We start from the raw sequence: 22,716 nt of genomic DNA on the forward strand, positions 1-22,716 counted from the left end.
AGATTGAGATCTAAACCAAAGTCACATGAAATCTTGAGAGAAATTAAGTTTTATCAGAGACAATATATGGAATTGATGAATCAAGAGATAGAATGGAAAATAAAACAAATGAGACAAAAGACATTTGAATCGGCAGATAAATGTGGGAAATTTTTGGCATGGCAACTGAAGAAGAGACAAAAACAGAATACGGTTACCAATTTAGAAGTGGAGGGAAAGAACATCTACAAACCAAATGAGATTAGAAACTGTTTTCAGAGCTATTTCAGGAGACTCTACGCACAAGGGCCGGTGAACGAAAAAGAAATTGAAGAATTTCTTTAAAAATATGGATTACAAAAAATTTCTGAACAAAGTAGAGTGATTTTGAACCAGAAGATAACTGATCAAGAAATTGAGGGAGCCATTCAGAATATGCAATTGGGAAAATCTCCAGGACCTGATGGACTGACCTCCAGATACTACAAAGCTTTGAAAGAATGGCTTATGCAACCGTTGAAGGAGGTCTGCAACGAAATTATAGAGGGGAAGAAGGCACCTGAATCGTGGAAAGAAGCTTATATTACACTTATACCAAAGACAGAGACTGAAAAGAACCAGGTTAAGAACTACCGCCCAATATCATTACTCAATGTGGATTACAAAATTTTTGCAGACATTTTGGCAAAAAGACTGAAAAGAGTTTTGGTGGGGGAGATTCATAAAGACCAAGCGGGCTTTCTTCCAGGAAGACATTTGTCAGACAATGTGAGAAACATAATAGATATTATGGAGTTATTAGAAGTTAATATTAATACCAAGGCAGTGTTAATTTTTGTGGATGCGGAGAAGGCCTTTGACAACATTTCTTGGAATTTTATGAAAAAGAACCTCCAAGGGATGGGGGTAGGCCAAGGTTTTGAAAATGGTATAAGTGCAATTTATTCTGAACAAAAAGCAAAATTGATTGTAAATAACGTGGTTACAGAAGAGTTTGCTATTGAGAAAGGGACACGACAGGGATGCCCAATATCCCCATTACTTTTTATATCGGTCCTGGAGGTCTTATTAAACATGATTAGAGAGGACCAGCTGGTTAAAGGGATTCAGGTCGGAGCTAAACAGTATAAACTGAGAGCGTTTGCAGATGATCTAGTTTTAACCTTGGAAGAGCCAGACACTAGTACGAAAAGAGTTTTAGAATTAATACAAACATTTGGTCAAGTAGCAGGTTTTAAGCTGAATAAACAGAAAACGAAAGTACTGGATAAAAACTTAACAGCAGTTGAAAGGGAGAAGTTTCAGAGTGAAACTGGTTTGACAGTAGCAAAGAAGGTGAAATACCTAGGGATTAATCTGACATCTAAGAATGTGAACTTAGTTAAAGACAATTATGAGAAATGTTGGACAGAAGTTAAGAAAGATCTAGAAATATGGTCAAATCTAAGACTTTCCTTGTTGGGCCGAATTGCTGTTATTAATATGAATGTCTTGCCGAGAATGTTGTTTTTGTTTCAAACATTGCAGATTTTGGACAAAATGGATTGTTTCAAGAGGTGGCAAAAAGATATATCTAGATTTGTCTGGCAGGGCAAAAAGCCCAGAATAAAATTTAAGATATTAACTGATGCGAAAGAAAGAGGGGGGTTTGCCCTGCCGGACTTAAAGTTGTATTATGAATCAGCGGCCTTTTGCTGGCTGAAAAACTGGCTGCTTCTTGAGAACACAGACATTTTGGATTTGGAAGGATTCAATAACAGATTTGGCTGGCATGCATATTTATGGTACGACAAGGTAAAAATCCATCAAGGTTTCAAAAACCATACTGTCAGGAAAGCATTATATAATGTTTGGATTCGGTATAAAGATTTGTTAGAAAACAAAACCCCTAGGTGGTTGTCACCAATTGAGGCTAAGGAAGTGAAAAAACTTAATATGGAATCCAAATGGCCGAAGTATTGGGAAATTATAGAACATGAGGAGGGAAAAGTAAAATTGCAGAGTTATGAGAAGTTGAAATTTAAAGTAAGAGACTGGCTACATTACTACCAGATAAATGAAGTTTTTAAACAGGACAGGAAAATTGGCTTCCAGGTGGAGAGGTCAAAATTAGAAACAGAGCTTTTGGAACCCAGCACTAAAAATCTGTCAAGAATGTATAACTTGTTGCTGAAATGGAATACACAGGATGAGACGGTTAAATCAGCTATGATTAAATGGGCACAAGATATTGGTCATGACATTATGTTTGCTGACTGGGAACAGTTATGGACCACCGGTATAAAGTTTACGGCATGTAATGCCTTAAGAGAAAACATTATGAAAATGATCTATAGGTGGTACATGACTCCAGTCAAGCTTGCAAAAATTTACCACACGCCCAATAATAAATGTTGGAAATGTAAGGAAACTGAAGGTACCTTTTACCACCTTTGGTGGACGTGCCCAAGGATTAAGGTCTTCTGGGAAATGATTTATAATGAAATGAAGAAGGTGCTTAAATGCACATTTGTGAAGAAACCAGAAGCCTTTCTCCTAGGCATGGTGGGCCAATTGGTATCAAGGAAAGATAGGACGTTTTTTATGTATGCTACAACAGCAGCAAGAGTACTTCTAGCAAAGTACTGGAAGACACAAGAACTACCCACACTGGAAGAATGGCAGACCAAGGTGATTGACTACATGGGACTGGCGGAGATGACTGGCAGAATCCGCGACCAAGGGAGAGAGACGGTGGAAGAAGATTGGAAGAAATTTAAAGTTTATCTCAAGAACTGTTGCAAAATTAATGAGTGCTAAAATGTTTTGGGTCAGGTAAAACAGAATTGCGGGGACAAATAATTGGATATGAGAAAAAGGATTCAAAGGGGAAAAAAGTGTTATAAGTTGACATTGGGGCTTGCTGGAAAACTTTAAAACAGGGATGCAGAAAGGGGAGGTATGAGGAAGTCGATGAAAGAAGGTTTAAGAAAAAAGGTGAAGAAATTATACATGTTTATATGTTTGTTTGTTTTTGTATTGTTTTGTATTGTCTATTATTATGTGTTAAAAAACCAATAAAAATTTTATTAAAAAAAAAAACTCACTGAGGGTTAGAGACCCATTGGCTACCCTCATCTGGTTTAGCTGGCCAGTTGAAGCCATTTCCCGGGGTGTGGCCGCTGTTGCATGTTGACAGCTTTTAGGAGCCACAGGTGAGAGCTGAGTGCAGGGTGGCGACCAAAGGTGGGCAAACTAACCCAGGAGCACAATGTGCCCCCCACCAGAGGGACTCCTCCTCCCCTGACTCAATGAACAGTATTCAAAAATAAACTGTACAAATATATAAAGTAATTCCAAACAAAACAAAAGAACCGTAACAATAACATCACTACACTACACTACATGTTACCATATTTCAGAAAAGGAGGTGCAAGGAAAAAAAAACCCCAGTAAGTTTGCTAAAATTAGTCTCTGGAGAGATTTTAAGTGCAGAAGTGCAGAAGCTTAATATTTAACCACCCTGAAAGAGGACGCATTAATTCCAGTCCTGCCCTCGCACCATTCATCCTCCCAGCAACCCTGTGGAGCTGGTCACCATTCCACCCAGAGTCTTACAAATCTGGCTGCTAGTGTTTCCGACTTCTCACTTACCCTTCTTTAGGTACCAGAGTCAAGGCTCGTGGCCGTTCGAGCACAGAGGAATCCAATACCGTAAGTCGCAAGTCTCCGTCTGGGTTGGCGACCTAGTGTGACACCACAAAGAGGAGAAATAAGGAGCATATCTGGCTGTCATCATGGGCAGCAGCAGCAGCAGCAGCACTATTTCTGTACAGACTGGTCAACATTATAGTCATTCCAAAGGCTTATAGCCAAGGATGTGGACAGTGGGCAGAATTCAATGCACGTGTTCCTTTAGCAAAGGATTTACGGTTGCACGACAGAAGCCGCTCCAATCCTTCTTCCCCCCAACCTCAATCTGCTCCAGAAGGTTACAGGTGTTGGAGATTCATTCCCCTTGTGTGCAGTCATAGGATTGCTGTCTATCACATGGCGGTGTATGTTTACATTCCACAGTGTGGGAAGTGACGAAGACAGGATGTTTTGGTACTACTGTTTTGTGAAGTGGGACTATTGTCCTTTATTCTCTCTCTTTGCTGTCTGATGAGAAAGAGGATGGAGCTAAGTCAGAATGCTCCGAGTGTATTATATGTAAATAAAAGTAGATTAGCCAAAATGCTGAGCTACTGAGTTTGTTACGCAAACTGAATACTCTGCGGATCCCTAAGTGTGCTGATGTCTCCAAGGCATCAGTCGCTGTGATATTCAGGTTGGAGAAAGCTTTTGAAGCTCCTGAACGATCGACCAGGAGGGAGAGAACATGCCAGTCGGGCATGTGTCTCTACCAGGGTCCTACATGAGAGTAGGATGCTCCTACCCCCCCCCAAAAAAAAACATATTTAGGGAGCACATGTGCAAATATGAATCCTTGCATTGACAGAATGAGGTTTGGCCCTGCAGGTCAGAAGTTGCCCACTCACTTCACCAGCTTCATAAAGGAGGAAGATGGAGCCTTTGGCTTGAGTCACACGCCGCACTGCTTTTGCAGGATACAGATTCTTCTGTAACTCTGCAGGTGGCGAGATTTCTGAATGCGGTTATCTCACACTCAAAAACCACCAAAAAACAACAACAACATCAAAACTAATCGGACTGTTATGATGAGAGTGCATGTCGGAGTTCGTCTTCAGTTTTCCTTTTCTGTGATCCGTCCCTTGGAGCTCTCCTGGCCCCAAGCTGTCACTTGGCTCTGCTCAATGACCCACCCTTCAATGTCGGATATATCTGTTTTTATGTCCCTGTGTTTTTATGTTTGTACATATTTTATGGGCTAATAGCCGTAAATAAATAAATTGAATTGAGCCTTTGGTTGTTGTTGCTGAACAACTGGGAGCCAGGATCTCTTGCCAAACTGCTGCCAGCTACCCAGAGATCTACTGGTAGCTCCAAATCCCGTCTCTGCCCACCCCAGCCTTGTACTCCCAACCTGACCAAAGAAGGAAGCAGAAGGTTGTAACGCTGCCCTATGCCACTAGCTCTACTGAGATAGACAGATAGATAAACGCAAAGCAAAAGCCTGAACACACTCTGTAAAAGCACAGCAAACGGCTTCCTGCCACTAACTTGGATTAATCTGTCCGTTGATTCAGCCTTCTGGTCACCTGTATACCAAACCTTATTGGGGCAAATGGATTGGTTACCAGGAAGCAGCTGGAGAGAAGTGGTGGGTGGGGACTTTCAGCTCACAGATGTGCCAAGACTGACAGAGGGAATGATGGCAAGCTATTTCCAACATCCAGGCTGTGGGAAATGCTCCTCATGTGGCCAAAATGGCCCCACTCAAGAGCTTTTCAGGACAGCAACAAGATACATTCAGATACATGGCTCGCAGGAGGGAAAGGAGAACTTAATTTTCCCTTAGGGTCAACCTATGCTCTGCCTAGTCTGCCTTCTCGGGCCTGGTGTCCTCCAGGTGTTTTGGACTACAACTCCCATCAGCCCTGCCAAGCATGGCCAATGGCCAGGCATGATAGGAAACAGAACCCTGTGGCTCTGTGCACAGATGCGCCAAATGGTGAGGGCAGTGAAGGTTCTGCAGTGGCCTTGCCTGTCTTGGCTGGCCGCTAGCTCTCCTTGACAGGAAGGGCTATAAAAGCTTCAGGGTGGGACTCTGCCTGGACAGTAATAGTCTTTACCGGCTCTTGGTTTAATTTATTATTTTGACCTCCTGGGTTTGACCCTCCCAGCTTCCACTGAGCTCCAAGAGGTGTTGCTGCTTTGGGCAAGAACACATCCAAGTTGCGCAGAGTCGCATACCTCGATTTTTGGAATGCCAGCGTTCACCCAGTACAGCAGCTGGCTGATGGGTTCAAAGGCCAGCGCTTCGACCGTCTCCAGACCGGTGCTGACGATGATCTCCTGTCCCGAGCTCCCATTAAGACACAGGCGCTGAAAATAAATAAGAACAAGGAATCTAAAGCATCAATGAGTTCAATTCCTGTACAAGCACAGAGAAAATCAACGGGGGACTGGAGATATAGAAAACAAGCACATCCCTGGGCACCTTGAATCAAGCATTGGAAAAACTTTTCTTCCATCTGGAACACTTTCTGGGGAGCACATGCTGGCGGTAGGTGAGGCAAATTTGAGCGCAGCAGTGAGTGTAAATTGCACCTTCGTATCATAGCCTAGTTTCCACAGACACCCTTTTCTACTCAGGCAAGCAAGAAGCATCGTCTGGCTCAGCTGTGAGCGCTGCTAAGAATGACAGGGAACAAGGGCAGGGTCTTTTCGGTGCTGTCCCCTTCCCACCTTTAGAATTCTCTCCCCCAGGGAAATATGCATAGTCTTGCAATGGCTGGTTTTAATGCGCTGTGCTTGGAAAATGTTTCAGCTGCTGCTGGTTTGTAAAAAAATTACTGGTGATTTTATGGGTTACAAAATGAAAAAAAAATCTATAATCACATATAGTTTGAAAATCAGGTCAAAAAACTATTTAAAGTCATTCATTAAAGTTTTTGGCTGGCTTGGATGTGTCCTTAAACTCTGATCTTGTCTCTTGCTTGCCTGGACAGAGGGACATGTGAATGTGTCTATAAAGTACCCTAGTGTGCAAAGGTGAAACTTATATCCATTGCCCCACCCACTTTTCCCTCTGGCCCCGCCCACCACTGGCATGTGGCCCCTGGAAGGCTGCTGAGAAGGGAATGTGGCCCTCAGAATGAAATAGGCTCCCTACGATATCTAACTCACTTTTAAGAGCGTTGGGTAGCTCCGCTGGTTAGAGCTTGGCACTGACAATACCAAGGTTGCAGGTTCGATTCCCGTAAAGGACAGCTGCATATTCCTGCATTGCAGGGGGTTGGCAAGATGATCCTCAGGGTCTCTTCCAACTCTATGATATCCTTGCATGTATATCTTTGCCCACCATCTTTCATCCTTGACCAAAAGCGATAGCCTGTCCTAGGATACCCTGTTCTCTAAAACAGCCCCCAACATTACGCCCTTGCTAATCCATATGGCTGCAACTCTCCCTGGGACTCCTAGACGGCGCCACCTTTCTTCAAAAACTTTCACCAAAGAAGCTCAGAAGGCAAATCTCACCTGGATAATGTCTAGCGTCACGTCGGCCCAGTACAAACAGTTGCGGTCATAATCAAAGTCAAGCGCCACCGCCCCTCGCAACCCCGTCAGCGGCAGCTCTTCGCTGATCCCAGAGGAGAGGTCGTATCGGTGGATGGAGTACCGTGTGGTGTAGAGAATGAATTCATTCTCCTCTGCAGACGAAGCAGACAAGAGAACATTGGATGCAGCCTTTGGTCTCCACCTCCTCTGGCTAGAACAATCGCTCTGGTTGGTGGTTCTAGTGGGGCCAGGAACGGCCTCTTTCCCACTTACCTGCTAATGGACATGGTACAGATTCCCCTTCCAGCCGAGCCTCGACGTCCCCCCCTGAGCAAGTGTCTCCAGAGATCTTGCGGTAACTAACACAGAAAAGTGAAGGGTGTTAATGCTGTAGTCCTGCTCTGCGTCCACTGATTGCGCAGGCTCTCCTTATGTTCTTATCTCAGCACACTGACTTGGTAGCCAGTCCCACTGAGACCCGTAGGAAGAACAAACCCATTCCCTCTTAAACCCGTTCCTTCTTCTGAATCCATTTGGAAAGAATGGCATCATGAAGGGAAAGGGAAAGGACCCCTGAACGGTTAAGTCCAGTCAAAGGCGACTATGGGATGCGGCACTCATCTTGCTTTCAGGCCGAGGGAGCTGGTGTTTGACCACAGACAGCTATTTATCTACTTGCACTGTTGTGCTTTCAAATTGCTAGGTTAGCAGGAGCTGGGACAGAGCAACGGGAGCTCACCCTGTCATGGGGATTCGAACCACCGACCTTCTGATCAGCGAGCCCAGTGGTGTGGACCACAGCGCCACCCACGTCCCTATCTTCATGAATACATGACCCACCTTTCACATATAACCAACTATCCTGCTTACATTGAGGTGGGCGACCTGCGGCCCTCCTGTGGCCTTTTGAGGGAGAGCAGTATATAATGTTGTTAATAATAATAATAATAATAATAATAATAATAATAATAATAATGGATAAATGCATGCCACCAAGGCAGTCACCTACCCTCTGGTCTTCTTGTAAGTTGAACCAATGGGACACGGCACAGGGGGAGAAGATGGTTTGCCGGCAAATTCAGGGTCTGGTACACAAACTTCCAATGACAAGTCTTCACTCAGCTTGAAGCCAAAGTCACTGAGCCAGGAAAATGCAGAGGCGAGGGGCAAGGGGAGGGGAGGAGAAGGAAATGTGCCCTTCAAGTGTAGGTTCATATGCATATGTATTTATTTAACTACATTTTTACAATTGGGGGGGGGGGGAGCTAAAGAACCAAATGTTCTGGAAATGCAGCTATTTAAACGAAGGTTCTTATTAGCAGAATTCAAATATCTCACAGTATGCCCTTTTTCACTGGAGGACCTGTGAACATGTTAATGCATCCCAGGAGGCCTTGCCAGCTGGCAGCTCCACAGCCCGAGAGCCAGATGCTAAAAGAATTTATCTTTACGCCCCCTCCCACCTGCCCTTGCCAAAAATTAATTTCATTTGCTTCTCCATGATGGACTTTCCTTCTTTCTGATGCTAGCTCCACCACATTTTAATCAGAGTGTAGTACAAAATGAATTAACCCGCAATTACACCTGCAAGAAAGTCCGTATTCCAATGTACATACAGAGAGAGAGAGAGAGAGAGAGAGAGAGAGAGAGAGAGAGAGAGAGAGCTCACAAGGACTGTGTAAAGTAAATTAGGCCAGGGATGGGGAATCCACACCTGGCTCACCAGCTCTTCTCATCTGGCCCATTCTAGCCTGTTCAGCTATGCGTGGGGACTTCAAACCATCTCAGTTCAGGTACACCAAGTAGTTCTCATTGAGAACTAGCCAGCAAAACCGAAACCCTACACAAAGCAGAACTGAACCCCATCTGGTGGTGTACATGGAGCTCAATCCTGCTTTGTGCAGCATCTTCATCTCCTGGTGGGCCAATTTTGACCACCCACCTGCCAATCACCTGGTTTTCAATATGACATCAGAAGATTGACAGTGGGTGATCCAACCCACCAGTAAAGTTGGCCCATGGGGTAGGAGGAATAAAGTTCTGGCCCAATATTACCCAGAGAACTTCATTGCTGAAGGAGAACATCACCCCAAGTCTTGTCAAGCTTGATTCAACGCTCTTCCCACCAGATTACCTCTGTACACGTGCTCTAGAACAGGCAATCCCTAACAATTCAGCAGCAAGAAATTTATTATAGAGGTTGGCCATGGGAGGATTGGCTTGTGTGGCAAAATACACATCCAGTCCACAGGCCACTGCCAGGGAAACAAAATGGCCCCGGGGAATCCCAAAGCTGTTCACCTCCAAGTTACAGTAATAGTTATTTCCACAAGCTCCATTCATCTCAAGGGGTTTTCTTCTTCCAGTGACGTTCTTCAAATATCAAAGTGGTTGTATGCTACCCAAGAGCTACTTTCTTTCTGAAATATGGGTCCACTGAGGCCCAAACCACTATCAAAATTTATCCAAGGTAACTGGCAGCTGTGTTAAAGAATTCCAGCATTTTTACTTTTATCTTGTGGCTAAGTCTGCCTCGAATTATATTGAATAATTCATTGGATATAATAAATTCCTCTCCAAAAAACAACACATGCACACTGAAATCTAGATCACCTTGACTTTTGTTTTATTGGATAGAAAGTCACCTTGTACTTTTGAGGAAAGTTGTGTTGGTTGGTTTTTTAAAGCTGTTTTAAATATCATATTAAGGGACACTTCACAGCAATCCATCAGTAGTTTCTGACAAAGTGTCAATACCTCAAAATCCAGCAACCAGAATTCCATTTTCTTTTAGCCCCTCACCCACAGACCTAAATTCCCAATATCTGAGGTTGTCATTTCCCTGTGTTGACAAATATTCATATACCCACAGCCTAGTGAGTTCTCCCCTTAACTCACCAGGTGACCATTAGTCAAGCCACTTCCTCTCAAGGCCTCCTTATCTGTAATATGGGCAGAATAATACTAACCTACCTCACAGAGTATGTAATATAATAATAATAATAATAATAATAATAATAATAATAATAATTATTATTATTATTATTATTATTATTATTATTATTATTTATTTGTACCCCACCAATCTGGCTGGGTTTCCCCAGCCACTCTGGGCGGCCTCCACAGAAACCAAAAATACACTAAAATCACACATTAAAAACTTCCCTGAAGATGTCTTCTGAATGTCAGGTAGTTGTTGATCGCTTTGACATCTGATGGGAGGGCATTCCACAGGGGGGGGCGCCACTACCGAGAAGGCCCTCTGCCTGGTTCCCTGTAGCTTTGCTTCTCGCAATGAGGGAACCGCCAGAAGGCCCTCGGCGCTGGACCTCAGTGTACGGGCAGAACGATGGGGGTGGAGACGCTCCTTCAGGTATACTGGGCCGAGGCCGTTTAGGGCTTTAAAGGTCAGCACCAATACTTTGAATTGTGCTCGGAAACGTACCAAGGATGACAACATGACAATGTATGCAAGCCCCTCTACACATGCCAAAATGCTATATAAATGCTAAGGTGTTAATAATCCCTTGTTCAGTTTGAGTGCTCAAGGCCAACTGATCAGTGGGAGTTATGCGCTCATAATTACACAAGGAACTGCAGCCAACATTCCCTCGGGAAGCTGCCTTCATTTGAAGGGAAAAGTGACAAGGCAATAATAATTGCTCGTCTCTATTTCTGGATGCTCCAACAATCTCAGCTAAAACCTCATTCGTGGTGGTGGTGGGGGAAAAAGGATACTCCCCACTGCGCTTTCCTATTTAGATTAGCCAGTCAAGCCAAAAGATACCCAGCACTCAAATAAGCTGGGTCTGTTCAGTGAGCATTCATTCTGATTTGTTTGTGGGCAGATTATACGACGCTCCCTTCGTGAGAAGTCACAGCCAAGCCCCCTTCCAAGATTATACAATAATTTGACAATTATACAATAATAATAATTTGGGGTGCACTGTAGCGAACTGCACAGATCTCCATGTGTTGCCTTTCAGCTATACTTACTATTTTCAGTGAACGTAACATGGGCTAATCGTTCAGCATGATTTAAGTTCGAGTTTTCCTTGAAGTTCCAGCGTATGCAACAGAACTTGCACACCATTCATTTGAAATGGCTCAGTATTCCTAAATGTTTAGCCTTGGAGCTTAAGACGGCTGAAAAGCCCCCCTTTCATGCTGATTGGGTGGCTCTAGGAGGCTGAAGATAGGGACCCTTCAGCAGGAATAATAATGATCCTGCAACCCCAGATCATTACACCACTGCTGAGGCTGTGCCAAACAAGTGTTATTCAATGCTCTGCAGTGCATTTCCATGTCAATTTCCATACAGCAAAATGACTGATTTTTTATTTTATTTTTGGCAGGGGGTGGGAGAAGATTTGGAAGAGCTTCAAATCAACTTTAAATGTACACCCTATGTGATTGAATCCCACCCAAAAACAGAAACAGCCATTAAGTGCCCTTCATTGCTGACATTTACCATACTTTTCCGTGCATTTCTTTAAAAATTATTCTAAAAAGTGGGGGTCGTCTTATACATGGATAGTGCATAGGGTGGACGTTTGATTGGTTGCTGTCAGCGGCTACTGGACGTGTTATTGGTTACTGCGTCAATGGCTGGTGTTGATTGGCTGATGCTGCAACAATTGGGCGGGCAATTGACAGTTTCTGCCAGCAAGGGGGCAGATTTTCAGCAATCCCCCCACAAAAGAGCTCAACAACTCTGTGCCATCTCCCCCCATTTGCTTAAATTTGAGTCCCCCAAAATATGGGGCATCTTATACATGGTGGCGTGTTATACATGGAAAAATACGGTAATCTGAGCTGCAGTCCACAGGGAACTTAACAAACTCACCACTCATAGTCCTCTCTGGTGCAAGAACAGTTGGATACCATGACCGGTCGATCAAAGTCTTCCCCGTTGAAGCAAGTCGCATGGGGAGTTCGCCTTTTGAAGACCGTCTTGTGTCCCAGGAGACACTCATTGCCTCTTTCGTCAGAGGGGGACCACAGTTTGTAGTCGTTTTCAGTGCAAGGCACCCCTATGCAATGAACAAGCAACATTAGATGGGGTGAGGAGGAGGATAGCAAAGGGTTTGTGCGTCTAAACGTAAAGTGGGTTCACCATGTCATGGACTCAACATATCTGCTTTCAAAAACGGGCTGCAAGATTTAAACACAAATTTCTCTTAACAAGTATTTTTAATGTGGGTTTGACTATTTGCACATTTTTGTACATTATTTTCCCCAATGCCATTTTTTATGTTTTTGGGGTTTTTTTACCAACCTTTGCATTTTTATGCACACTCTTTGCCCTAGTTTATGCATTTTTTGTACACATCGCTTGGCTGGAGAACTACATTGCAAAATTAGGAAACACAAAAAAATTCTCAGGATGGCTGTGTTTCTGCTGATGTGATGTTTCACAAGGTGTGAATTATGTAGGTCCATCCTTAAATGTGAGCTGAATCAAATTCCTCCCCTGTACCTACCACGACAAACAGCAACAAACCTATTCCGCAGAACATTCCTTGGAGTGAGTCACGTATCTTATTTATATTTCAAACCCATTTGGGCTGCCAAGAAGCTCCACTTAGAACACTTACAGTTTTAGAAGGCATCAGCTCTACATTTTAGTCAAGCTCGTTCTTCTGCCATGTTTAACTGCTTCTCCTGTTTCCAGATGTGATTGCATGCCAGTATTTTAAACACCCATAAAAGCAGGATTTCGGGACTGGAAATTTCTCCTGCCTCCCACTCCCCACAAATCTATGCCACCACATATGAAGCTGCCTTATACCATCTAGCTCAGTACAGCCTACACTGACTGGCAGCAGCTCTCTGAAGGATTTGAGACAGGGTTCTCTCCCAGTCCAACCTGGAGATGCCGGGGATTGAACTTGTCACATAGAATCATAAGAGCTGGAACCCAAGGGTCATCTAGTCCAACCCCCTGCAATACAGAAATCCTACCTACAGCTGTCCCTGGGTGGGCTCAAACCACCAACTTTCTGGTTAACAGCCAGATGCACTGACCAATTGTGCCACCTGAGGATCACCTTCAGTGAGCATGGTCAGTGGTTAGGCATGCTGGGATTTGTAGTCCAGCAGCCTCTGGAGAGCACCATTTTGGCTACCCCTCAATAAGGCAGTTTATAATTTTATTTACTGGCAAATTTATAATCTGTGCTTTCATTAAAAAACAGAGCAAGGCCAAGACTAATATATAATGATAAAAATCAACAAAAGATTCGTAAAAACATCAAATGAATACTGACTGAAAGAAAAATAATATTGCAGAGTCCTGTCTAAACAAAAGACTTCTGAAGGAAGGAAGGTGTACTTCCTAAATGAGTCTCCTAAATATATGAATATCCAGTGAAGATTAAATTAAATTAATGAGGCTTTCGGCTGACTGACATCCAACACCTTTTAAAAATGTGTTTATTGCCGGGGGGGGGTGTTATTGGGTTGTTCTTGTTTTTATTGTGTATTTTGTGTTTTTATATTGTGATTTTATGTTGTAAACCACCCCGAGACCTGTGGGTATAGGGCAGTATAATAGCAACATCATCATCATCAACAACAACAACAACAACAACAACAACAACTCAAAAAGTCCTTTCCTCTCACCAAAGAACCATGGGAGTTATAATTCTATGAGGGAGGATACCTAACAGAGATGTCTCAGTGCCAAAATGCAATTTCCAGAATACAGTCATACCCTGAAAGTCGAACGGAATCCATTCCGGAAGTCCGTTCGACTTCCAAAACGTTCGGAAGCCAAAGCGCGGCTTCTGATTGGCTGCAGGAAACTCCTGCAGCCAATTGGAAGCCAATCAGAAGCCACGGAAGGCTCATCGGATGTTCGGGTTCCAAAGAACATTCGAAAACCGGAACAGTCACTTCCAGGTTTGCGGCATTCGGGAGCCAAAACGTCCGAGTACCAAGGCCTTTGGGATCCAAGGTACAACTGTACTTCTACAGGATAATTCTACGACACTTAAAATGTGCAATACTCAGACTCCCTCTGCAGAACTTTGAGGGACACCAAACAGCAACTCCCTCACTCACCAAGCACATCCGTGGTGTTGATCTGCAGGATGAGCCAGCTGTGCCTATTCTCCTTGTAAGAGCCAAAGATGGTGAAGATGGTGCTTTTCTCCCCAGGCTCCGTCAGGAGGCCGTAAACAAAGACCGGCTTCTCCGAAAAGGTGAACACCTTCCAGGTCTCCCCTTCGTTTGTGCTGTACCTACACAGAGAGAATGGCAGGTCAAGGCTGTTCAGTGTTCACCTCTGCTCTACTCCCTTAAGTAAAATCTAGACCGGTGTTTCCCAAACTTAGGCCTCCAGCTGCATCCAGACTACAATTCCTATCATCCCTGTCTTGCTAACTAGGGGTGATGGGAGTTGTAGTCCAAAAACAAGTTTGGGAAAAACTGATTAGGACCTGTTGATCTCTTGAGCACATGCTCAACAGGGACAACCTGTTCCTGCCCAAAGGCTAAAAGAAGAAGCCCAGGGTGGATCTCCACATAGATGGCATTCCAGTCTCACTGCCACCACTGAAAAGGCCCTGTCTCACATATATCCTTTTGCACCCCTGCCCGAGTACCCCTGTTACAATCAAAATCAGAGCTCAGACCAGCTGCTTTCAGTTTTTTAAAAAGAGGTTAAAGAGGCCCAAATATAGAACTTCTGTTTTAGTCTTCAATTTCTTCCTAAAGCACAGCATGAGAAGTGTCAGTTTCCCACTTTTAACGTACGTAGATAACTTAGAAAATTTTAGGTGCTTTGTGATGCTAGGTTGCCACCAGTGCTAGCCCTACTTAGAGCAGACCCACGGAAATCAAGGGACACAAGTCATTTGAGTCCATTGATTGCAATGGGTCTAACTCTTGAGTAGAACTAGCATTGAAGGCAGCCTGTTGTTCACAGCTACAAGAAAAGCAGCAATAGCTACAGGCATTGTGATGCAAATCTGAACAGCAATTTAGATGGCTTGTTTGTTCTTGAGAGCAATCTGCTGCAAATGTTTTTTTGCCCAAACTGTAGTAAAATTCCAGATTCTCTAGCTCACCACCGCCACCTCTAAAAGCTCAGCGCTGGGGGGAATGCGGGGAATCACACCATTTCTCAATTCTTCAAGCTCTCCATTAGTAAAGCTTCAGTATAACAAATCTCAAGAATCCTTCCCTATGTGGCCTAAAGGAAATCAAGTGGACAGCTAATTATCGGCTATTCTACTGCTTTCTGTTAGCTCAGATTCAGCAGCCCATTTGCCCATGGAACTTACTTGAGCTGGTTTGTCTCTGTGCCCTGTGTTACCGCCATGAGGATCCCTCCATGGTCGCCCCATGAGTAATAATGGGGTCCAGACAGGACCTGAAGAAAGAAGCAAACAGGGACACATGAGTGGAAGAAGGCTGGAGGCTAGGGCGGGGCAATATCAGCTTTTCAACATTGCAGTGTATCATCAGCCAAACATCACGGTTTGGCGATATACCGCGATGTAGCGTTTGCCCATTAGGTGAAATAGGAAGCCCTGAATACTTGTTTTTTAGATGTCCTTTTTACGATGAGGCACGTAGAGATACCATCGACCCCCATCTGGTGAGGCTTGCTGACCTCCCGGACAAGCCTAAACTGAATTTTCTCCTCTTAGGCAAAAATCACAAGATGACCCAGATGGTTGCCAGATTCTTCGCGCAGATTTGTAGGCGTAGAACACCCCCTGGAACAAATAGGTCGCTAGGAAAACTGCCATAGCTGGCCTCCTAGGCGTCCCAGGGGCAATCTGCATGTTAGTTTAACCTTAGCTCCTTTTGTGTTTATGCGACTATTATATTTTTTATCTATAAGCTGCTATTGTATATTGTTTCAAATGTCTATTTCATTCTTGTGAAAACAGTCTCAGTTGTGCTTCTTGAACTGGTCTTTGACCGTAATAAAAAATTATTACTATTACCACGATATAGAAAAAACAAGATGCTTTGGCCTCTGCCCGTGAGCTGAGGCAGTTTCACCCAGGTGCTCTGTAAGGCATTATTAGTGGATTGTTTAATTTTTAATCCAAAATGCTTTGATATAGCGTATTCCTATGCACATGCCTATTTAAATTTTGCCATGCCTTACAACTGTCAGTGAATTGTTATACACACTTTTCTGAGGCTTTGAGCTGCTTTGAGCAACTTGCCGTGGAAAAGCAGCATAAAACTGAACTGTGATGATAGTCTATTAGTCGCTCCCAAGCAATTTTTATATATGGTATATACTATAAGGGACACGGGTGGCGCTGTGGGTAAAAGCCTCAGCGCCTAGGGCTTGCCGATCGAAAGGTCGGCGGTTCGAATCCCCGCGGCGGGGTGCGCTCCCGTTGCTCGGTCCCAGCGCCTGCCAACCTAGCAGTTCGAAAGCACCCCCAGGTGCAAGTAGATAAATAGGGACCGCTTACTGACGGGAAGGTAAACGGCGTTTCCGTGTGCTGCGCTGGCTCGCCAGATGCAGCTTTGTCACGCTGGCCACGTGACCCGGAAGTGTCTTCGGACAGCGCTGGCCCCCGGCCTCTTAAGTGAGATGGGCGCACAACCCTAGAGTCTGTCAAGACTGGCCCATACGGGCAGGGGTACCTTTACCTTTACCTTACCTATAAGGCCAGTGGCATAAAAAGGAAAATCCCCATTTGCTTTGTTTGGGCTATTTATATGACTACAGTTGTACCTTGGTTGACAAACACCTTGCGACTCAAACGTTTTGGCTCCCGAACGCTGCAAACCCGGAATTAAGTGTTCCAGTTTGTGAACGTTCTTTGGAACCCAAACGTCTGGCGTGGCTTCTGCGGCTTCCTGCAGACGACTGAAAGCCATGTGTTGGTTTCCAAATGTTTTGGAAGTCGAATGGACTTCTGGAACAGATTCCGTTCAACTTCCGAGGTCCCACTCTATTCAGATTTTAATTACACCTTATAATTAGTGATTTGTTAGTCAACTGTTATGCAGACTTGTCTGAAGTAATGAGTCGCTTTGCCATGGAAAAGGCAACATACAACTGAACTGAGATGACAGTGCATTTGTCGCTCCCAAATAGTTTTCTCTACGATATACATTACAAGGCCAGAGACAGAAAAAAATCCCTGCCTGCTGCTGCTGTTGTCCTAGCAGCCTTGGTGCTGCCAAACCAAACCCACACCACTCTCAGAAAGGAAAAGGAGGTGACTCCGTTCACAGCATTTAAACACTTTGCAGATGTTAGAATGCAGCCTTAGACTAACATCCGTCTGGAGAGGCATGCCACAAACCCCACTGCAGACCAGACCACCCAATCAGCCAAAAGCACTTGTAAAATTTGGGCCAAGCCCTACCCTGATGGAAGGTGGCCAAAACTCTTTGGCTGATCACACAGACATACTCTCTCCACACGCACACACCCCTTAAAAAGAGAGAGAATCTCATTGACTATGTTTTCAAAGGCTAAGAGCCAAATACAACACATGACAGTAAACCAGCCAGACTTCTTTTTTCAAAAGCTGTGATTTTGAGAAGAAAAAAATCCACACACATATACACCCCAATTCGCTACAGATCCACAGCTCTCTTGCCATTGAATTCAAAAAGAGCTGCGCTTAATTTGCAAACTGAGAGGTGCAGGGATCCAAGTCATGGGCTCTAACCGGATTATTTCCTCCTAATCTGAAAGACATGGGAGAGCTGCTTGAAGTTACTCCGCAAGGAGAGAAAGGGCAGGAGGGCAGGGTACATGGCATGTGCTCAAGGAAACTCTTGTGGCTTCCTTCACGTCAGCAGTGGGGTACCTCAGGCCTGGGTTCAAGTGTGACCCTCCCAGACCTCTCCATTTGGCCCCTTGGGACAACTCCTCTCCCCAGACCACATCCCTCTCCCTTGCCCAGTTTTGCACCATTAATATCCTTGCCTGGCTGGAACATGTCAGGGAATTCCATATAAAGGCTACCACTGTCTGCAGTGTTTGCTTAACAAAACTGGGAAGGGGGGAAGAGATACAGAGAGAGAAGGCTCCTATCCCCTGCTTGTAACAGTTTACAGAAGTGGCGACCCAACTGTGGCCTTTGCATAGGTAAAAAGGTAAAGGGACCCCTGACCATTAGGTCCAGTAGTGGCCGACTCTGGGGTTACGGCGCTCATCTCACTTTATTGGCCGAGGGACAACTTCTGGGTCATGTGGCGAACCAGAGCAGGGCACGGAAACATTGTTTACCTTCCCGCCGGAGTGGTACCTATTTATCTACTTGCACTTTGACGTGCTTTCGAACTGCTAGGTTGGCAGGAGCAGGGACTGAGCAACGGGAGCTCACCCCATCACGGGGATTCGAACCGCCGACCTTCTGATCAGCAAGTCCTAGGCTCTGTGGTTTAACCCACAGCGCCACCCACGTCCCTTTTTGCATAGGTAGAGGGAACCTAAACCAGCCTGACGTCCTCTAGATGTTTTGGACTACGACTCTCATCAGCAACAGCCTACATGGCCACAGTAGCTAGGCTGATTGGGAGCTACGGTCCCAAACAGCTGGAAGATCTAAGGCATCTATAAACAAGGCTTCCCAGATAAATGGACTGTTTTCTTCCGGAGCGCTTTTCCTTGCTACCCCAGGACCAGGGGAAGACCCCACGCGGAGTCATGCAAAAGCCTTACCTCTTTCCACCGGACCCCCGCGCTGCTTGAAATGTACACATTCATTTTGCTCGCCATGTTCTTGCCCACAGATCCTACAAAAGCAAGTGTGTGAATCGTCAGGGTCTGGCTGCTTTTTAATTCATCGCTCCCCACTGAGGTGTGACCATGGCTGCTAAACAGCAAACAGTGTGTGTGTGAGAGGAGTTAGCTTGGCTTACAGGGAACAGCTCTCTCTTTGAAGCACACCATCAGTGCCCCAAGCCAGCTCAGGAACAACACACAGAAACATCCTTAGTCATCTTTGGAGATTCTGGAGGTTCACCAAAGCCTGAACCTGTGCACCTTCCATAAACTGGGCAATTCAAATTAGATTTAGAGGGTGAAGGATAGAGAAACACATCAGCTTAATCATTTTTACCGGTGTTCTACCTATAACAGAGTCTTCCTGGACCTGCTGCAGTCGGGGGAAATGGACTACAGATCAATACAAACCAACAAAGCTATACCTGTTGCGATGATCAGTCCCGGAGCTGATTCTTTGGAGAGGATGGGCATTCTGCGCAGTTGGAAGTTGAGGAGCTGGCTCAGCCGCTGGGCCAGGTGAAGAGAGCAGCCCTTGGAAAGCTAGAAGAGTCGAATCATACGAGTATTACTTGTTGTGCTTCCCCCCGGGGCAGGCAGCATGTGTGCCTGCCCTTGTTCCAAACAAATGCAACGCTGGAGGTCTGAAGCTTTCACCACCACCACCACCCCCGGTACATATTCAAGAATGCTAAATGTGCACAGCTTCCGTTTCGCGTTACAAACCAAATCACATAATGCCGTTTGTTTCTTTTACACAACCCTTTTGCCTATGTGGGAGGGAAATCCAGAGAAAGCAAACAAGAGCCCTTAAAGGCTAGGATTATTATTTTTTCCCTTCTGGAGGCACAGGTATATAGGCTAGAGGCCATTTATTTCTCACTTTGTCGGTTTCTTTTATGCATACCTCATCTCTCCCCAAAAAACTGTTTGATGCATTGTACAAATTAAAAGATAGAAATAATCACAGCAGTAAATGATTAAAAAAGCACAGCGTCAAGAACTACAGCCATGCAAGAGAAGTGGATCAAAACAGTGCTGGTAAAATCTAGCTTGCAAATTTTAAAAAAGTTTTTTTAAGAAGATAAACTAAAATAGAAAACAGTAATAAAACAACCAAATGTTGGTTGAGCCCCTCTCAACGCCACCCACCCCAAACCTGGAAGCTGTGTAGATAGCATAAACAGAAAGAAACATGGGAAATGTTTTTCACACTTGAGAATGAGAATATTCTCTGCTAGAAAATTCCCCGGAGAATATTCTTCACAAACTGGCCCAAATAGGACTAATTTAGCCAGCTAACCCTGGTGATCATCTAATGTTTATTGGATGGATTTTCCCCCTAAACTGATTTTTGAATTCTGAATTTATTATTCACGTTTTATACTGTATTTTATGCTGTTTTTGGTTGTATCAATTAAGTGTTTTAAATTTGTTGTTAGCAGCCCTGAACCGGGAAGGGCGGGGTATAAATAAAAAAATTATTTATTTATTATTAGAAGAAGCATTGCACTTCCCCCAGGAGCCTGGAATAGCCCATTCACAACCCAGCAGGTATATACATCACACGCATCTACAAGCTTCAGCTGAGCCTAGCCAGGGAACAAGAACACAAACACCCAATCCAAAAGCCCTCAAAGAGGCAGCGAGACGTCTTTTGCATCGCAGCATCATTACCTCACAATTTATCTTTTCGCCGTAGCGAGTATACTCTGGCGGCTGGAGAAATTCCCAAGTCCCACCTTTGTCGAAGGTGATGACAGACCGCATGTTCTCCTCGCTGAAGGAGCTGTTGATCAAGGTGGCAATGTAGACCCCTGGCACCCCCTCCACACGGTGGAAGTCCGCAAAGGGCTCGTTCGCAAAGTACCTGCCGAAATTGGGGTGGGGGGGATAACAAAAGCACTGAGTGACACACCTCCGTTAGCTGCAATTCCCCATTGTGACTAGTGGTGCAGTGGCAAATTCAGAACTGCAGGGCCGCTTCACGATAGTCGCAGCTACACCCTGTCACAGCCATACCCCCTTAGGTCCAGTCGTGGCCGACTCTGGGGTTGCAGCACTCATCTCGCTTTATTGGCCGAGGGAGCCGGCGTACAGCTTCCGGGTCATGTGGCCAGCATGACTAAGCCACATCTGGCGAACCAGAGCAGCGCACGGAAACGCCGTTTACCTTCCCGCCGGAGCGGTACCTATTTATCTACTTGCACTTTGATGTGCTTTCAAACTGCTAGGTTGGCAGGAGCTGGGACCGAGCAACGGGAGCTCACCCCATCACAGGGATTCGAACCACCAACCTTCTGATCAGCAAGCCCTAGGCTCTGTAGTTTAACCCACAGAGCCACCCGCATCCCTTCTTCTAAGATTACACAACAGATTAAATAATAAACGGGGATTATACAGTAATAAGAATTAGGGGGGCACTGGTCGGGGACAGAGGGTGGCACTTGGGGGGGGGACTGTCGTCGCACCACTCCTTGGTGTGTGGAGTGCCGCAGGGTGCGATACTCTCCCCGATGCTTTTCAACATCTTCATGTGCCCCCTCGTCCAGCTTGTCTGGAGTTTTGGTTTGGGCTGCCATCAGTATGCTGATGACACCCAAGTCTATCTGTTGATGGACGGCCATCCTGACTCGGCCCCAGACACACTGATCAGATGTTTGGAAGCTGTGGTTGGATGGTTACGTGGGAGCTGGTTGAAGTTAAATTCTTTGAAGACTTCCCACTACCTGCAAGGAGGGAGCTGAAACCCTTATTAGATTTGTTCCTTGGCTGGCTGGAATAATTTTGTGCTTTGCCATCATTGTTTAAACAGGAATGATTTGTTCTCATTTTAATGCACCTTCGCTTGGCAGTCAGGTGTGGTACGGAGATTTCTTGAGGCCATTGCTGACCTTTGCAAGCTAAGGACAAAATCCACAAAAGTAGCACAGACACATCTCTCCACTTGAGTGGAGCACATCTATCTACTTACTTGACCAAAGTGTCACTCCCCATTCCTCCAGGGCTGTAGTACAGGACGTTCTCCAAAGTCAACGAAAACCTTAGGCCTTCCGCTTCGGAGATGTAGAGGTTGGTGCTGTTGTTACTGTGACTGACACACACAAACACCTGGTCTTCAGATGTGTCCGCAATATAGTATTCCTTCAAGAAAGAGTTGGGAAGAAAAAATGAAATCTTTTTCTTCCACTGAAGGCATGCGAATGTGAGTTGCAAGCCAGGAAACCGCAAGTTCAGCACTCACACTTCTGCCGCGAAATCACATGCCTTACGCAAACCATTCTCTCTCAGCCTCAGTTTCCCCCATCTGTAAAATGGGGGCAATAATTATACTGCCTCCAGAGCTCTTCTGAGGATTACAAACAAACAAAAATGTATGTTTGAATAGGAAGCCAAATAAGATGGATGACTATAAGCTGTACATTCAAAGATAGAAAGGAAGCTATCTTAGAAGAGACCCCCGCCGCATGCCTACCTAATTGTTCTGTACCAGAGCAGGAGGTGCCTTTTCTAAGGCAACACAATGGCAACACATTAAGCATCATCTAAAAAAAACCCAAACAAACGTTCTCTTCCCCTATTGTTTCTCTGACACATACGTTTATGTGAATTTTAAATTGGTTGAAACTCACACTATAAACATCAACTATAAAATGAAACAGACCTAAAAAGTGGCATGCAGCGTGATCCTAATGCATGCCAACTAGGAAGCAAGCCCCACACCGTTCAATGGGATCCATTCCCACATTAAAGGTGCATGAGAGTGAAGGAGATATACAGTCTGTGTGAGAGGGACGGGGAAGGGGAGATCTCTCAGGGCAAGAGGCTGGGAGAAGAGAGGGATGCTCCCA

The 22,716-nt window shown here is 44.9% G+C and overlaps 1 protein-coding gene across 1 annotated transcript in view; it reads right to left on the reverse strand.

The window, feature by feature from the left end:
• Nucleotides 1–22,716, reverse strand: part of SORL1 (sortilin related receptor 1) — a 115,250-nt gene that overhangs the window by 52,415 nt on the left and 40,119 nt on the right. The window contains exons 8-19 of the mRNA XM_083588249.1: nucleotides 21,840–22,009; nucleotides 20,543–20,735; nucleotides 19,291–19,408; nucleotides 18,803–18,876; nucleotides 15,432–15,520; nucleotides 14,209–14,387; nucleotides 11,990–12,176; nucleotides 8,153–8,281; nucleotides 7,417–7,502; nucleotides 7,123–7,295; nucleotides 5,836–5,967; nucleotides 3,613–3,704 (exon numbers count right to left, since the gene is read on the reverse strand). Of these exons, the coding sequence (XP_083444375.1) occupies nucleotides 3,613–3,704; nucleotides 5,836–5,967; nucleotides 7,123–7,295; nucleotides 7,417–7,502; nucleotides 8,153–8,281; nucleotides 11,990–12,176; nucleotides 14,209–14,387; nucleotides 15,432–15,520; nucleotides 18,803–18,876; nucleotides 19,291–19,408; nucleotides 20,543–20,735; nucleotides 21,840–22,009 (1,622 nt within the window). The remainder of the gene's footprint in view (nucleotides 1–3,612; nucleotides 3,705–5,835; nucleotides 5,968–7,122; nucleotides 7,296–7,416; nucleotides 7,503–8,152; nucleotides 8,282–11,989; nucleotides 12,177–14,208; nucleotides 14,388–15,431; nucleotides 15,521–18,802; nucleotides 18,877–19,290; nucleotides 19,409–20,542; nucleotides 20,736–21,839; nucleotides 22,010–22,716) is intronic.

The sequence above is a fragment of the Podarcis filfolensis genome (assembly GCF_964270895.1).
Source record: "Podarcis filfolensis genome assembly, chromosome: 15".
NCBI lineage: Eukaryota > Metazoa > Chordata > Lepidosauria > Squamata > Lacertidae > Podarcis > Podarcis filfolensis.